The sequence below is a fragment of the Apodemus sylvaticus genome, chromosome 20 (genome assembly GCF_947179515.1).
Source record: "Apodemus sylvaticus chromosome 20, mApoSyl1.1, whole genome shotgun sequence".
Taxonomy (NCBI): domain Eukaryota; kingdom Metazoa; phylum Chordata; class Mammalia; order Rodentia; family Muridae; genus Apodemus; species Apodemus sylvaticus.
The window spans coordinates 5,665,047-5,683,696 of record NC_067491.1 but is presented as its reverse complement, the minus strand read 5'-3'; the positions used below and the strand labels follow the sequence as shown (position 1 = coordinate 5,683,696).

The window sequence follows — 18,650 nt, the reverse complement described above, 5'->3', positions numbered from 1 at the left end:
GCTCCTGATTTAGTATTTCAGCTTGGAGTAAGTTTATGAGATAACCCTGTTGTAGGCTGAGGAGTATCTCTACATTTTTGTATGTTTCCTAAATATCAGTCAAAAGAATATTGTATAATCTTAGTGCCAAGATAATAATTTTTTGCTTTTATAACAGTACTTGATATTATTGGACTCTATACTGAAAAATTGTTAAAATAGGGACTGGAGAGAAATTTGCTGCTCTCCTCTCACAGAGGACCTCCATTTGGTTCTCAGCACCCATGTCTATAACTGTAGTTACAAGGGCTGTGATGGTCCCTGGCCTCAGAGAGCCTGAATTCATGAGCACATATTTATATTTATATAAATTATAAAAATATATAAATTATATTTAAAAAACACATATTTAATTCCCACATAATTAAAACTAAAATAAAGATTTCTAAAAAATAGTTAAAATAGGAATGGAGAGATAGTTTGGTTGACAAAGTGGTTAACATGTTAGCACCAGAACACAAGTTAGATCTCCAGCACTTGCATAAAAGCTGGTGAAAAGGTCCCACACACACCTGCCACCTCAGTGCTGAGAGCAGACACAGGAGCAGAGCTGCGCCTTACTGGCTGAACTGAATTGAACTTGTGAACTCCAGGTTCAGACAGACTCTGACACAAAAACAAAAACAAAAGGGTGGTAAACAGGAATACATCTTATGTCAACCTCTGACTTCAACATGCGTGTGCATACATGTGTTCCTACACATGTGTGCACACAAACAAGTGAAAATGCACAGTGTTAAAATAGAAATATTAATATTTTAGTTAAATTTTAAAAATTAAATACAAATTAATACATGTTTTACTATTTACTACAGTTAAAAACACATAAAGAGTAGTGTGAACTTGCTGAAAATCCGTAAGTTTCAGCTCATTTTAACACTGACCTGATTCTATCTAGTTCTCAGCACTCTAGTGACACCAGAAGGGGAAGGGTAAAGACCAAATTCTGTTTATTGCAGTCTGAGATATTTCATCAATTATTGGTGAATAGCATTTAAGAAACAGGAATGCCTTATATAATATACCAGGTGAATTATAAACTGTAAGTGTATGCCAGTGAGAGATTTTGGCTTGTCCGGCCGATCTGCCTTCCTGCCTGCCCGTCTGCCTGTCTGCCTTCCTGCCTGCCTGTCTGCCCGTCTGCCTGTCTGCCCATCTGCCTGTCTGCCCGTCTGCCTGTCTGCCTTCCTTTCCTCCTCCTCACGGGATGTTTTCAGGTAAAGGAGAAGTAATGGAGAACGGGGAATGAGAAGAGCACACACATTATTTGGCATTGGGAACAGCAGTTTTTGTTTTTTCCCTTTAGAGTAGTGGAGGGATATACAGAAAAAAATGGCAGACGTAATAGAATTCTGAGGACTATAAGAACTGTGTTTGAAAATAAGACATAAAGGCTTAGGATATATCAGTTTTAGTTGGAGGCCAGTCTGGCCTATGGAGTGAGTGACACCCAGGGCTACACAGAGCAGCCTTGTCTCAAAACCTTCCTCCCACAAAAGACTTGTCAGTTTCCATGCCTGCTACAATATTTAAAAAAAAAAAAAAAAAGAACTTAAAAAGATAGTAGTCCTAAGTTTATCTTCATGTCAGTTTTCTGATTGATTAGATGCCTAGAATTCTGTCCTGAAACTGAGCAAGGAAAAAGCATTCAGGGGATTCGAGTGTTGCTTTCACGGAGGCACTGCCACTGCTGTTCCTCTCCTGCCCCAAGCTGACCTGTTAGCATTCTAGAAAGGCAGGGTTTCTGATTAGTCTGCAGAGCCCAGCGCTCAGCGTTTGCAGCAGTGTCGGTGGAAACTGGTTTTATTTAAGATGGAAGGGTAAGCTCATTTTTTAGCTCTTAGTGATAGAGACTGTTACCATGGAGTCCTGAATCAGATTGGCTGACCTAAGGGCCAATGAAAAGATAGAACATAAAACATACCACCATTTAACCTTGAAGAATTCCTTTATCTGGTGATTTATAACACTGATATTGACAGGATCTAGAGCCATGAAACAATGACATGAGTAAGACGTTTCAGAAATGATTAAAGGTGTTTTTCTCAACTTTGTTGTTAAATCTGAATATTACACCTGTATATTTTCAATGTGACTTCATTGGAAGATGAAGTCCTTACCTCCTATTTCTAGATTGCACTCCTGCTACAGCCAGATGGGCTGTGACAGGGTTGTGTGGTTTGGTTTTTTGAGACAAGGTTTCTCTGTGTAACAGCTCTCTGGCTGTCTTGGAACCTGCTCTGTAAAGCAAGCTGGCCACCAACCCACAGATATCCACCTGGCTCCAGGTGCTGGGACTAAAGGGGTGTCCCCCACACCCGGCTGACAAGTTTTAATTCTCAGCATGGCCATGATAGAAGTGATTTATCTCTATATATGCACTGTAATTTGCTACCGTTATGAGTCATAATAAACATTTGCGTTTTTCCGATGGTCTTAGACCAAAATCAACTTTGGAAGGAAAAGGTTTATTTCATTTGCTGCTTGCAGTTATCATCCAGAAAAACTGGTCAGGACCTCCGGCAGACCTGGACCTGGATCAAAGATGGAAGCAAAGGAGGAGAGCTGTCTTCTGGCTCGCTCACTGTGGCTTGCTCAGCCTGCTGTTTATAAACCCCAGGACCACCTGTTCACAGGGATGGCACTGCCCCAGTGAGCATGTGGCATTGTCATTGATCAATAAAGATAATACCCACAAGCTTTCCTACAGGCCTGCCAATCCTATGGGGTATCTTCTCAATTGAAGCTCTCTCTTCCCAGATGACTCTGGCCTTTGTCATGTTTACATAATAACTTAACCAGCACACTCAGAAAACTTAAAGAAAGAAAGAAAGAAAGAAAGAAAGAAAGAAAGAAAGAAAGAAAGAAAGAAAGAAAGAAAGAAAGAAAGAAAGAAAGAAAGAAAGAGAAAGAAAGAAAATATAGAAAAAGTAAAAATCATGAGAAATGGATTTAGATTGAAGAGAAAGATAGGAGACTTTATAAACTAATCTTTAAGTCTCCAAATATAGCCTGCATTGATTAAAAAGAACAAAAGGCCTTAAGTCTAGGTACCCTTCTATTCCATACCTCAGTAGGTAAGAATTGCATAGTACAATTACAGAAGTACATAAAGCAGTGGGCCCAAAATTCTAGAATTTTCCTCAATGGTCAGTTACTTTGGAACACCTAGTAATAATAATAGAAGGGCTAGAGAGATGGCTCAGCAGTTAAGAGCACTGGCTACTCTTCCAGAGGTCCTGAGGTCCCAGCAACCACATGGTGGCTCACAATCATCTGTAAAGGGATCTGATGCCCTCTTGTAATACATCTAATACATATAAACAAATATTTTTTAAAAAATGAAAACTATCAAAGAGAACAAATGCTTTGTTTTGTTATTTTAAAAATGTAGACATTAAAAGAGAGGGCTCAACAGTTAAGAGTGTGTACTGCTCTTGCTGAAGGCCTGAGCTCAGTTCCTAGCACCCAAGTGAGGTGGCTCATAACCACCTGTACTCCAGCTCCAGGGGATGAGCTCCTCTGGGCTCCTCAGGCACCAGCACTCACACACATACACATAATATTTAAAATTAGTAAAAAAAAAAAAATCTTTTAAAAAGTCAATGTAGACAATGAAAGAGTGTGACATTGAAATCAGACAGCACTGAGGTTCTGGCCTCTGTCTCTCTCCCACATACTTAGGACGTGCACTGAGCAGACTGACCGGTCCGCCTAGCTGGGCTCAGTAGGTAAGAACTGACGTGCATAAAGCAGTGGGCTCACAACCCTGCTCAGTCAGTATGGACAGCATTTTCTTTCCCACTTCTGTCAGAATACATAAGAGTTGGCTGGGTGTGGTGGCACACATCTTTAATTTCAGACTCAGAAGGCAGAGGCAGGTGGATCTCAGTGAGTTCAAGGCTGACCTAATCTACATAGCGAGTTCCAGAGCAGCAGGGCTCTGATGTATACTTTATTCCTCTCAGCTTCAAAGAAAGAAAATAGAAAGAGAAAGGAAGGAAGAAAATAAGAGGCTTGCGGTACATGAACCACTACTGTTTTATTATTTTAATATCTTTCACTTATTCTCTGTCAATTTCAGACATGTATGCAATGTATCTTAATTTTCACCCCAACTCCCCTCTCTCACTTTACCACAAAAATTCCCAGCATGTTGTCTTCCCACCTTCTTGTCCTCCCCTCTCCCCTCCCCTCCCTACCTGGGGTACCTCCTGAGTGCAGTTAATGCTGCCTGCTAGAGTTTCTGGCTTTGTCGTTTATGTGTCTTACACAGGTGATCCCAGCGAGCAGTGATGACTTGTAGTGCAGGCACCGTGTCGCTGCCTTTTAGTTATTTCTTTTTCTTTTTTTTTTTTTTTTTTTTTTTTTTGGATTTGGTTTTTTTGAGACAGGGTTTCTCTGTGTAGCCCTGGCTGTCCTGGAACTCACTCTGTAGACCAGGCTGGCCTCGAACTCAGAAATCTGCCTGCCTCTGCCTCCCTGCGTCACCACTGCCCAGCTTAAGTTATATTTCTAAGTAGTGGGTTTCCATGTGTGTACGTGTGTGTGCGTGCGTGCGTGCATGCATGTGTGTGCGTGTTTGTGTGTGTGCGTGCTTACATGCACATATACATATGTATTATATATGTACATACTTACTTTAGTTAAGTGGTCCCCTGTTATGAACTCAGGATGTCAGGTTTTGCAACATTAACCTTTCCCTCACTGGCTCAATAAAACATTTTTAAATCTATTACTTTAGAGCAGTTTGCTCTTCATATGTAAATGAGTAAAGGACTAGAAAACTTTACAAGGAATTTACCACGGGGGAAGGTAGGATCTTCAGTACCTATGACTGTCTTATTTACAGTTTTTCTATTGGACATTGATTGTAAGGAGACAATGAAAGCTAAGCTCATGTGTCCTGCAGTAGTGCACTCGGGAGGCTAAGGCAAGACTGACTGTAGGTTCCAGGCCAGGCTTAGATCATAGCAGACCCCGTCTCAGAAAAAGAGGCTGGGGCGAGGCTAGAAATGAGTGCAGCTTTCTCTCCGGGTTCTCTGTCCCTATGTAGTGTGTTCTCTTTGCCCTGCTGCGCTGGGAGTTGTTTATACAGCTGATGGGAGAAAATGCAATCTCACTGTCTGCTGGAAGCGAGAAATAGGTAGTATCTCTACAAAGTTATTGAGTCTTGAACCCCCACCACTTAGGAATAATAGATTTCTTCACTCTGCTAGTAGTCACTCACTTTTGTGCAGTTCTAAGTCACTGAGCATCCCCAGAAGATCCTCTGTCTTAAAAATGTGCTTAAAACAAAACCAAAAAACCAAAAAACCAGGATGCATTGTGCAGTATGTATAAATAGCTTACAGAGAAGTGCTATATGGGCCCTCCTGGGAGCTTCATGTCTTTGGTTTGTTTTAGTTACTGTTACATATGAGTTAGTTTCTTTTTGTTTCTCATGCCAGAAATAAAATCTCCTAACTCCTTAATTTCTTCTGTATGTCAAATGAACCTTCAAAGGGGGAACTATTTCTCTGCTTCCTATTGCCTTTACAGCCATTCTCATTTTAAACACTTTAATTTGGTGTGTTTGTGTACAAGTGACCAAGGACAAGTGCTTTTGCACATGAATGTGCACATAGAGTGCAAGGCCAGAGGACACTGAGCGTCTTTCTCCATTCTCTGCCTTTATGCCTTTAAGACACTGGGTGTGGTGGTGAACACCTTCAATCCTAGCATTCAGGAAGCAGAAGCAGGTCTGTCTCTGTGGATTTGAGTCTAGCCTGGGCTACATAGTTCCAAGCCAGCCAGATTTATAAAGTGACAACTTTTCTCAAAAAAAAAAAAAAAAATCAGAGAAACAGAGAGAGAGGAAGAAGAAAATGTAGAGTTTCTCACTAAACCCAAAGCTTGCAATTTTGACTTTTGTTGGGTAGCCCCATGAGCTCAAGGAGTGAGCCTGTCTCTACCCACTCAACACTAAAGTTATAGGCATATGCAACCATGTGTCTGGTTGTTTTTTTCTTCATGTTGTTTAGATTTGTTTGAAACAGGGTCTAACTAGCACTCTGGCTAGCCTAGCACTTCCTATGTAGACCGGGCTGACTTCAAACTCACACAGATCCACCTGTCTCTGCCTCCTGAGCACTGGGGTTAAAGACTAAAGACATAAGTCACCATCAAATACCTTGCTCACGTTTGTGTTTGTTGGTGTTTGTTTGTTATGTGGGTTCTGAGTATTTGAAATCAGAACTTACACAGTAAGTAATTACATTCGCTAAGCCATGCTATGTTTCTGCCCCCCCCCCCCCCGCCTCTTGTGTTTTTAGCCTTTAAAAAAAAAGTTAATAAATTGACTTACCCTTAAGCTGTAACTCTCTCCTAGTTCTGAGGATACAGGGACACCATAGTGTGTAGCTGTTGGCCATTTATTTTCTGAGATAGGGTCTATCTATGGATCCCTGCTGTCCTGGAACTAACTGTCCACAGCAAGCTGCCCTCTGCCTTTCAAGTGCTGGGATTGTAGGTGTGTACCAGTACACTCAGCATCACAGAGAACTTTTCTGTTCCTAGGCAAACTAGGTCTCTAAACAGCTGTGCAAGCAGACAAGCAATAATCTTGCAGGCAGTTTAACTTGTATTGGATGCAGCTACCTGAGAACCTTTGATGTCCTGCCCTTTAAATTGTTTGAAGGATAAGAAACTGACCAGTTGACAACTGTTTGTTCGTGTACTTCAAACTGTACAGCTACACTGGGAGTGTGAGTGGGTTAGGGAAGAAAGAAACTACTCAGGATCAAAGTACTCCTCCAAGGTCCCTGTAAGGAGGAGCTAAGTGTCTGACCTCAGCAGTTAAGGACATAGGTCTGTTTGTAGAGCACCAGCTTGGATAACTTTGGGAATCTCTAGGAATCCAGTATTTCCCAGGCAGTGACAGTAATAAGACACCATCCCAGGTATTTGTAATGTGTGTTGCTGGGAGGCCTGGATTCAGTGAACGCAAATAGTGAATAGCAAAACAGACCAAGATCCTCTCCCACTCCATGAAAATCTTTGTTTCTTCTCCCCATGCTTACTCTCAACTGTTTAAAAGGCACATTGTAAGACACTGTAACTTGTGTAATTTAGCTGCTTTTTGGTAGTATGTAGCTTGAAACTGGTAAGGATTTGTTAGTTTGTAGTGGCTGTGGCAGTTTTCATTTTTGTTAAAGAAGGATATTTCTTCTGGTAAGTAGAGCTTGATGATACATTTTTTTCTTCTCTAGAGAAAATCTAGTGATTTAAATAATATAGCTGAAAATATGAACACATTTCTGTAGGTAACAGTATATAAAGTGCCAAGAGAACTCAGAACTCATCCTAAATTGCTTTAGAACTGAACTCGGGTGAGTCTCAAAATAATTATGCTGAGGAAAATTGTATAGACAGTGCAATTTCCTTTCTGTGAAACTTGGTGAATGTGTGGCTACTGATGTTGCTCAGTGGTGAACTATGTGCTCAGCACTGGTGAGGCCTGGGCTGGGGCCACAGCACGCCATTGCCAGTGTCTAGAAAAGACAGAAGCAGACCAGATCTGGCCAGGGGTCATGGGAAGAGAGGGAGAGCTGTGACAGAAGCATGAACAACAGTAAACCTGCTTACTGGCCCCATGTCCTGGCCAGTTCAGGACTCATCAAATTTGCATTTCAGTTCACATAGGTATCTAGACATGATAGCACATATTTGTAACTCCACAACTTGGAAGGCAGATCTCTGTGAGTTCCAGGACAGCCAGGGCGACCTACATAGTGTGACCTTGTTTTAGAAAAACAGAAAACAAAAGCATAAATAAAAATGAATGAATGAGTAAAAGAATAAAAGAAATTAATCCGAGGGCAGCATTTGCCAGAGGGCTTGTTTCTAGGTTGTAGGGAGACTCTTGGTGGTGTGGATCTGTGTGTGTGTTTTAAAAGCAAGTCTTGTGTGTGCATTCAAAGCCGTAACTCATCGCTTGCCTTTCCTGTTTCTTCAGAAATCCATAGAAGCTGCTGTACCCTGCTGCAGAACATGTCTAACAGTAACACTACTCAGGAGACTCTGGAAATAATGAAAGAATCAGAAAAAAAACTGGTGGAAGAATCTGTAAACAAAAATAAATTTATATCCAAAACTCCAAGTAAGGAAGAAGTCGAGAAGGAGGGTGAAGAGAACGGTCTGCGTCAGGAGACACAGGTAAGGGTTAAGTGTGCCGGGTCCACAGTCGTTGAAGAGACAGAGAACTGTTGGGATCTGCTGATGACTGATGTCACCTCTCCCCAGCTTTTCCCAGAGCCAGGCACAGCAGTGCACTTGTGTCCTAGTTTGCTTGTCTGTTGCTGTGGGAAAACACTGATGAGCAGCAGTTGGGGAGGAAAGGGTTCATCTCAGCTCACACGTCACAGTTTATTTTCCAGGGAAACCAGAGCGGGTGTTCACGTAGAAACCATGGAATCATGATAGAAGGCTGCTCCCTGGCGCTGCCAGCTGGCTTTCTTAGACAGCCCTGCCTAGGGGTGCCACCATCCACAGTGTGAGTGTGCTGGGCCCTCCTAGTCAGTCAGTTATCAATTAGGAAGGCAGAGGCAGCTGGAGGACAGCGTGGTCTGTGTAGAGAGTTTCAGGACTGGCAGGGCTACACAAAGAAATACTGTCTTGAAAAAACCAAAATAGAATAGAAGAAAACAAAAAGAAAAGAAAATTCCTCATGCATATGACCACAGGTCAGTCTGATCAAGGTAATTCTTCAGTTAATGCCTCTCCCCAAGTGATTGTAGGTTTGTGTCAGTTGACAACTGATGCCCACTGTAAAGGCTTGCAGTCCCTTAGCAAGTGAGGGCAGAAAGGTCAGGTCAGAGTCATCTTTGGCTTGCATCAAGTTCAGGACCAGGCTACCTGCCCTTTGTAGTCAGAGTTCCAGATGAAGTCAAAGAGGTCAGTGAAATCTGGCTGGCTTGGGCCCGAGCTCACTGGTTCTCACCGGCTTGGACCTGAGCTCACTGGTTCTCACTGGTTCTCAGTGCTGCTCTTGCTCTGACTCCACCTGGACCTTTGTTGTGCAGGAGGAAGGGAAGCGCCACCACTTACTTGAGGCACATTGTTAGATACTCATTTTAGTATCATTTGGATTGCTTCCTTCTGCACAATAAGGAATAGATTCTAAAATGGTTTATTAAAAAGAGTAACAAGCCGGGTGGTGGTGGCGCACGCCTCTAATCCCAGCACTCTGGGAGGCAGAGGCACGTGGATTTCTGAGTTCAAGGCCAGCCTGGTCTGCAGAGTGAGTTCCTGGACAGCCAGGGCTACACAGAGAAACCCTGTCTCCAAAAAACAAAAACAAACAAACAAACAAAAAAAACTTTCAAAAAGAGTAACATCACCTACCATAAGCTTTATATGGATACAGAAATTTAAAATGGACAGAATAGCATCATTTTATATCACAACAAGCTTCAAAATGTCTTTTCTGAGCCTAGTCAGGGAAACCCATTCTTTTTTGGGATCTAAGAAGAAAGTTCCTCTATCTAATCCAGTGGTCCTGTGCTCACAACTGTGGCAGGGTGAGCTGGGCTTCCTCTGTCCAGCAGGAGCCCCGCTGTAGGGAGCTAGTGCTCATGTGTTTGCTGTGGGGTAGCACAGCTGGCCTTGGTGCAGTTGGCCAGCGCTCTCCTTGCCTATGTGTGGTCCTGTCTGCAGCTTGCTCCGAGGTCCTGGCTTCTGTCAGAGCACAGGGAAGAAGGCAAAGCAAGGGAGTGGACTTGGGAGGCCTTGCCTGGCAGGGCCGAGGTCCTGAGCCCAGCTGGGCAGCAGCATTGCTCGCCTTTGTCAACATAGCATCCTCTATCCAGTGGGAGGGTCTACAGGGAGAAGACTGCGGTGTTTCCTTCACTTAGGTACTCTACAACTCAGGGCTGCAACTAAAAAACAGGCCCAGCACTGAGACATACACTGCACTATCCTGGGCTAGACCATAGGGATATCCACTGTAGTGTCCTAGGCCAGATCATGGGGTGGCTATGCTATACTGAGCCCAAGGGAGAACTTATACTTGCATTTATTTATTTGCTTATTTACTTTTAGTGTTTTTAAAACATGACAGGACGTCATGTAGTTCAAGCTGACTCTTAAACATGCTATGTAGTCCAGGCTATCCTTGAAGTAAAGCACCCAAAATGATACGATTACAGTACCCAGAACCAGATAGATAGATAGATAGATAGATAGATAGATAGATAGATAGATAGATAGATAGGAGAAGGGAGGAGAGGAGAGGGACAGACCGACAGATTGAATGAATGAATGAATGAATGAGTGAATGTTTTGTCTGCATGCATATCTGTGTATCATATTATATCTGTGTATCGTGTTGTATTTGCAGTGGCTACAGATGCCAGAAGAGGGCTTTGGATCCTCTGGGACTAGAGTTAAACAGTTGTTAGCCACCATGTGGGTGGTGGGAACTGAACCTAGGTCCTCTACAAGAGCAGCCAGTGCTCTTAACTACTGACCCATCTCTTTAGTCCCACCAGTGCTACTGCTTTTTTTTTTTTTTTTTTTGAGATTTTATTTATGTGTATGAGTGTTTTACCTTTATTCATGTCTGTGTACCATGTGTTCTGCAGTGCCTGCAGTGTTGGATCCACTGAAGTTATAGAGGTTGTGAGTTATTCAGTGTGTGGGTGCTAGGGATTGAGCTCAGGTCCCTTAGAATAGCACCCAGTGCTTTTAACCACTGAACCATGTCCCCAGCCCTACCAGTGATATTTTTTAGCTATCAAAAACAACAAAAAAAAAAAAACAAAAAACAAAAAAAAGAAAACTGCTGCTGGCTATGGTAGCCTATGCCTTAGTCCCAGCCTTCAGGAAGCAAAGGAAGCAGATCTTTGTGAGTTCAAGGCCAGCCTAATCTATATACTGAGTTCCAGCCCAGCCAGGGCTACATAGTCTCAAACTGCTAACTGAACATAGCGAGTTATATACACCTGTATTTCTAGCATTTGTAAGGTAGAGACTGAAGAATCAGGCCTACCCAGCCCAGGCTACATAAGTCACTGCCTTAAACAAAACAAAACAAAACAAACTTTGCATATAAACATATATTTAGCAAGTAATAATTGCTGTTTAGATGGCTCAGTGGCTAAAGGCATTTGACACAAAGCCTGAATTCAGTCACCAGGACCCAGAGGGTAGTTCTCTGGTGCCCAGTTATGCAGACTGAGTCTTTTCTAGCTAGGCTAGTAGAGGCTCTTTTTCTGTATGGTTACTCTATTTCTCTTTGGTTACTCAAGCCCAATTTCTGAAAATCCTTCCTTTTGTGCCTAAGGGTGAGATTGGTCTTTATTATAAGCCTGGGAGATAGAACATTAACTCTAGCAAAAGTCAGATTAGAACCCGGAGCAATGTCAATATGGAAGATCTAGAAACTTGAGACATAATTTTACAAGACAACTTAATTCACTTAAGCCTGTCTTCTTTAAAGATTAAAGCAACAACATAAAGAGATGAACTAAAGTTAGACAGCTCCCTCAGAGATGTCTTCTGCAGCTGTCTGCTCTTCTCCTGCCTCCCTCTTACACTGTGCCAGGCCTTTCCTGGATGCTTTCTTCTCCATTGTCTTTTATATGCGAATTTGTCATTCTCCGCCCATCCTTCCAGAGTATGTGAAGACAGTTTGCCACAGCTCCAAATATACTTTTAGCCTCTACTGATACCAAGAATGAATTTTAAATACTCAAGACAGATAAGTGATGAATGTTTAATTATATGTTGTCAAGATTACATGAAAGATAATTAAGTGAACTTTTAGATCCAAATTATTTGTTCTCAGGAGACAATTATCTTCTGAAGTCCTGTTGTGTATATTTCTTCAAGATAGACAATAAAGAAAGAACATTAATAGGTTTTATATTTCCTATGAGGCACTCATCTGGTTAAAAAAGAATCTTTATCTCAGCAGACAAATAATTTGTAGGTAGTGTTGGAAAAAGCCTTCTTCCCCCCTCACTCCTTTTGCTCTGACAAGAAGAACTGGAGTCACTGCTGCCATCTTTTGGAGGTCCTTTTACAGTCTTTGGTCTTATTACTGCCAAGGATCCCTTAGGAAGCCTTCTGTCCTCTTGTGTTTACCACATACAGATATTCCTTGAACAGCCATGACAATCCATCTTCCTCCATTCATGCTGAGCTCCTGTACCCCGCGTACCTCTGCAGTCTGACTTCACCGTCAAGGAAGCTTCTGTCTAGAGTTGAAGCTGAAGAGTTTGAAAGAGAAGAGGTGTTTTTACTAGGGCCATGTGATGTGCATTTTGGGAACCCAATATTCAGAACAGCTTTTACAGTGGAATTTAGTGATACAAAATTACAGACGCTGAGATTCTTTTTAGAATGAACAAGCCATCAATGTAACACATACTAAACTCATGTGTGCCCTATAAATAAATAACCAACTGAGTATTGCCTCCTGATTGGGCTTTCTGCCTTTATATTTATAAGATCTTTGGATTCATCTATTCTGCTGCCTGATGCCAGGTCTCATAACCTATCATATGACCCAGCCCCTTAACTCAGCCATTGCTTCTGTTTTATGCGTCAGTGTTATCTGATTCCTCTTTTCCTGTTATAAATGAGAGTTGAAAAGTCTGAGAAAAGCATGATTATGCGTATGCCTTCTCTGCCTGATACCCAGTGCCTGATATGTCTCAGGCTTTACCCTAACTACTGGCTATTCTGTGAAAACTGTGCATTATGGAAGTAAACAGATTCACACATTGTTATTAGAGAATATGCATTCGTGCACTTTGAGAGGCAGTTAGCAACACTTTATAAAGTTTATAAGATGAACTGTAGATATACTGTACTTATAGATATACTCAGCGACATGGTTACCGTTTATACTTTTAAAGATTAGAAACATCCTAATGGTATATATATAAAGGGATTGGTAAAAATGAACTGTAGCAGAGCCACACAATGGAATACTATGTATCAGTTACAAAAAAACAGTACATCTTCTGTGCAGTGATATCTTTGAAAATTAGTTTATTCATAAAGCCGGGATTAATGTATACAATTTATTTTTTTCAGTGTACATATTTATAGTATGCTTATATGCATTAAAGTCTATGGATAAATTTTTAAAAATCCATACTGATTGACTAGGAAGGAACCAGGTCAGCTATTTGTGGGACAGATTTGAAACTACTCAGTATATAACTCTATTATACCTTTTGAATGTTTGTACTGTCTGTGTCTATTACTTGTTTGAGAGGCAGTAAAAAAGCACTGCTTTGTGTGTTTAGACAACCCATCCTCTCTTGCTGTAGCAGGCTTTGCCACTGACCAGTTCTACTATCTTTCCTTACCTTTTCCATTTGCCCACCCAGTTCTCCATTTTGTAATGTGGCAAGTTGTTTGTTTAACTTGTTAAAACAAAGGGAAGAGAAATCCTTACTTCACCAAGACCATGCTGATGATCTGCCTCTGTCTTGTCTTTTCTCTCCATCCTCCATCCTCAGTTTTTTTCTATACCCTAACCTCTTCCTCAAAGCTAGAATTTTGACTTCTCACATGTGTGTTCAGAAATCTTAACAAGTACTTAGTTGTTTGCACCCACATCCTGCCTCCAGGATTCTATCTCTTCCTCGGTGGACGCTATGTCCATACCACATCTCTGCTTTGTTCTGGAGCTCTTATTCCTGTCTTCCATGTTCTTTGCTTTTTATCCTGTCTCATACCACATCTCTTATCCAAAGAAGCTATGAGACCATCACTGGACACTTAGAACTAGGAGAATTCTCTTGTTTTAGAAGGGAAGCATTGCTCAGGAGGCAGGGGGAATCTCTTGAGTTGGAGGCTACCCTAGTCTACATGGTGAGTTCTAGGACAGCCATAGAGAGACTCTGTCTCATTAAAAAACAAGCCAAAAACAGGGCAGTGGAGGGGAGTTTTTGGAGAGGAGACTCTCCATTCCATTTCTACAGCTATAGATAAGACAAGTGTTCTGGACACAGCTCAGCAGGAGAAGGTACTTGTGAGGAAACTTGTTGCTAAGCCTGATACCCTGATTTTGATCCCTGAAACTCAAGTGATAGAAAACCACAGACTGCCGGGCATCGGTGGTGCACGCCTTTAATCCTAGCACTTGGGAGGCAGAGGCAGGCGGATTTCTGAGTTCAAGGCCAGCGTGGTCTACAGAGTGAGTTCCAGGACAGCCCGGGCTACACAGAGAAACCCTGTCTTGGGAAGAAAACAAAAACAAACAAACAAAACAAACAAACAAACAAAAAAAAACAGTTGCTGGAGTTGGGATTGGGCAAGACTGCTCGGTGACTTTCAACGCCATGTGTTGTGTTAGCATTTAAAACCAGTTAATAATTAGTGTGTTGTTAGCATGCGTTGCTTGTAAATATTGATTATCTGCACTTTTCCTATTTTTTAATCCTCTTCTAACAGAGGCGGACATCCAGTCACGGCCATGCCAGGAAAAGAGCCAAGGTGAGCATTCCTCCTGTCCCTTACTCTCTGACAGGACCCACTCTGCAGTTCAGAAGAGTGTGTCAGTGGGGCCTGACTTGATTAGGGTAAGCAGAAGTGAAGCTTCTCTGCTGCCTTTTGTATTCAGTGTCAAGGGCATGGCACACAGAGCACATGACCATGGTCACATGCATATGTATATACATGCATTGTATATGCATGGTCACATGCATATGTATACACATGCATTCCCTACAGGAAAGCCTAGCTTGTTCTCTCCATTCTGAGCCTGGAATGCCAGCTCACAGGACTCCAGGGATCCTGAGAGTGTTGGGTATCCATACTGAACTGCCTGTCTCTCTGCTCACTCAGGGCTCTTCTAGAATGGCTGTTTATATTAAGAGTCACCAGATTCTCCCCTGTGTCAGCCTGGTGGACATAGTGAGTTCCTGGGTAGCCAGAGCCACAATTTAAAAAAAGAAAAGAAAAAAAGAACAACAACACTACTTAGTAGAAACTGCAGCTAATAGAGTCTAAGAAAGTGTTTTCCAAACATTCACCAAAGAGGTGTGTTTGTGTGTGTGTGTGTGTGTGTGTGGTGTTGTATTTGATGTTTGCTTTGTGTTCTTTTGTTTTTTTCAGTCTAATTCCAAGCTCAAGTTGGTGCGCAGTCTGGCAGTGTGTGAGGAATCATCCACTCCGTTTGTCGATGGACCACTGGACACCCAGGTAGGCCTTTCACAAGCCTGAGCGCTGTTTATTCTGAGCACAGTTGGGTAAGGCGTAGCAGCAACCCCAGCATGGATGCTGGACCCAGAAATGAAGGAACAAAGTGTTATTTTTTTTTTTTGAGACGTGGTCTTAATGGATCTCAGATTAGCCTCAGACTCTATTGTGTAGCCAAAATGACTTTGAACTTTTCATCCTCCAGCCTCTACATTCCAAGTGCTAGGATTACCCACCAAGATTTGCATGGAGGGGCTGGGGAGGTGGCTCAGTGATTAGGAGCACTGGCTACTTTTCCAGTTCTGATCCCCAGCACCCACGTGACAGCTCAGAACTACCTAAAACCCCAGTTAGAAACAGTCCAGAGGATCCAGCACTCTAACACAGGCTAAACACCAGCACTTAAAATACAAATAAATAAATTATTAAAAGGAAAGAAAGAAGCAAACAAAGAAAAAGGCTCTTGTAGTAATCTGCGATGGTGACAGTGGAGATTTTGAGTCTTAATGTCCTGCTCCTGTGGGAGAGGGTCTGGGGCTGAACACACCCTTCCTGACACCTTTCTCACCACATTCTTACAAGGATAGCCAGAGCAGCTTCAGCTGTGACTTCTGACAGGAAAAGGTTGCCCCCTACTGTCAGTGAAACAAACAAACAAAAAAAGCAAAGTAATTAACAATAGACACTCTTCTGTAAGATGAAGTTGGAGATGATCCAGTGGGTATCTCAGTCAGTGATCCCTTGCTGTGAAGAAATGTCACTAGCACAGCAACGCTTACAAAGAAAGCATTTACCTGGGGCTGTTCAGAGGGTCAGTCCATTGTCATGGCAGGAAGCACAGAGCGCGTCTGCATTCGTGGCAGCCTAGCATGCTGCATCCCGACCCAAAGGCAGCTGGGAGTGAGCCACTGGGCCTGGCAGCACCTACGCCTAGTGACGCCTTCCTTCAACAAGGCCACACCTTCTCATCCTTTCAAATAGTGCCACTCCCTGGTGGCTGAAAATTCAAATCTATGAGCCTATGGTGGCCATTTTTGCAGCACAGTGAGTAAAGCCTTGTCATATAGGTATGAGGGCCTGAGTTCACATGGCCACCATAAGTGCTCCTATAGTAAGGTAAGAGGTAAAGAAGAGTCTTTGCAAGGCAAAGGCTGACTGGCCCAAGACACACTACTGCACACAGCAGCCTGTCTCACACAAGGTTCTCTGACTTTGTTTACTGACACACACATAGACACACACATGCGCATGCGCGCACAGATTTTTTTTTTTAAAATGAAGAAAAAATAAGTCTTTCCTTCCAAGATTTGCTAATTGGATTTTGAGGGAAACACAAAAAAAGTTTGTTTTTACAGAGATTGGTTTATTTTGTGTGTATGAACATTTCTTCTGAATGTCTGTCTCTGTGTACCATGTGCATTCCTGATGCCTACAGATGTCAGAAGAGGCCATCAGATCCCCTGGAAGTAGAGTTACAGATGGCTCTGAGCTGCCATGAGGGTCTGGGAAATGAGCGCAGGGCCAGAAATGAGCAGCGAGTGCTCTTGGTGAGGCTGAACCTTCCGGCCACTCCCGCCATACAGTTTGAGTCTTTGCTTTATGCCTCTGCCCTTTTGTTTAAGGATATAATCCAACTGCACATCAGCTGCCCCTCTGATAAGGAGGAAGAAAAGTCCACAAAAGATGTCTCTGAGAAGGAAGACAAGGACAAAGGCAGAGAAAAGGTCCCAAGGAAGATGCTATCCAGAGGTGAGGCTGTCCTCTCTGCCAGTTCAGCCTGAGGCACAGTGTGTGTGCTGTCCTTTGTCTGTCTGTGTGTCTGTCCCCTCTCTCCCTCCCTTTTTTTTTAAGGGGGAAGGTGTTTTATTTTATTTTTATTTTTGAGAGACTAGCTCTTGCTGGCCTGGAGTTTACTATGTACACCAAGCTTGCTTTGAACTCATAGATAGCCTCCTGCCTCTGCCTACCAGTGCTGCGTTAAAGGCATGTGCTGTCACTGCCAGCATCTCAATTTCTTTTCAAGATTTATTTTTATTTTATTTTATGTGCATAGATGTTTTGCCTGCATGTGTATCCTGTGCTCCATGTATATGCCTTTCACCAGGCAGCCCAGAAGAGGGCGCCAGTTTTCCAGGGACTGGACTTACAGACCCAGGTCTTCTGGAAGAGCATATAGTATAACTGTTAAGCCATCCCTCCAGATCCTTCTCTCTTAAATTTTGAGTCAGGGTCTCATGTAGGCTGCCTGGCCTATAACTTACTGTGTAGCTGAAGATGACCTTGCCTCCTGCCTCTGCCTCCTGCGTCCGAGGATTACAGAGATGTGCCACGATGCCCGGTTTTAAAGTGGTGCTGTCTACCAGCTGAGCCACAGCCTCAGCTCACTGTCTCTTCTGCTCTCCTTGTGCTGGGGATTGACCTTAGCCTTGCACGTGCTTGGCAAGCAACCACTCTGCCACTAAGCTGTGTCTCCACCCATCTATATTACTTTACATTTTAAGGCTTAATCTCACTAAGTTTCCCAGGCTGTCTTTGAACTTAGTTTGTAGTTCACACAGGCCTTGAATTCTTCTTCAGCCTCTGGAACAGTTAGGATTAAAAATCTATGATTTTATTTATTTATTTATTTTTTTTTTGTCTTGACACCTGGAACCCACTGCAGTTCCATGTCTCCTGCTGCCTTGGTTACTTGGGAGAGTCATTAACTACATTAAGTACTTTTTTGCTTCTTTAACCAATCTTGCCTCGGGGCCTTACATACACTGGGAGGTACTCTGTCAGTATTGACACTACCTAGATAAGGCAGTGTAGTCAGTTCTGACTTTGTTTATGCTCCAGGATAGATGGTGGTATGAATAATCATGGTAGCATATCTTCTATTGGCGGTGGCTACAGTGACTTACTTTTGTATTACCTTGTTTATTTTGAAGCAGGGTCTCATGTATTTTGGGCTGGCCTTGACCTTCCTTCTACCTCCTTCTGCAGAATCCTGGGATTACCAATGCTAGTTTAGGGGTGCTGGGACCAGTCCCAGGGCTTCCTTCATGTTAACTAAGTCCTCTACCAGCTGGACATCGCCCCGCCCTGTCAAGTTATGTTTATAATACACATGCGCTTTTACTTGTTAGACTCTGACTTTAAAGATATAGGCTATAAAAATTATCATATTAGGCCGGGCGGTGGTGGCGCATGCCTTTAATCCCAGCACTTGGGAGGCAGAGGCAGAGGCAGGCAGATTTCTCAGTTTGAGGCCAGCCTGGTCTACAGAGTGAGTTCCAGGACAGCCAGGGCTACACAGAGAAACCCTGTCTCAAAAAACAAGAAACAAAACAAAACAAAAATATCGTATTTGAGGTGCAGCAAAATAGCTCTGTGGTAAAAAATGTTTATACTGCAAGCCTAACAACCTGACT

At 42.7% G+C, this 18,650-nt stretch overlaps 1 protein-coding gene across 5 annotated transcripts in view; it reads left to right on the top strand.

Annotated features, from left to right (window-relative positions):
- The window catches only part of R3hdm2 (R3H domain containing 2), a 124,265-nt gene that overhangs the window by 63,777 nt on the left and 41,838 nt on the right, over positions 1 to 18,650 (top strand). For all 5 annotated transcript variants that reach the window (XM_052166054.1, XM_052166051.1, XM_052166055.1 and 2 more), the window contains 4 exons: positions 8,036 to 8,235; positions 14,491 to 14,532; positions 15,154 to 15,240; positions 16,860 to 16,986. In XM_052166054.1, coding sequence (XP_052022014.1) covers positions 8,071 to 8,235; positions 14,491 to 14,532; positions 15,154 to 15,240; positions 16,860 to 16,986 — 421 coding nt within the window. In that variant the 5' untranslated portion in view covers positions 8,036 to 8,070. The remainder of the gene's footprint in view (positions 1 to 8,035; positions 8,236 to 14,490; positions 14,533 to 15,153; positions 15,241 to 16,859; positions 16,987 to 18,650) is intronic.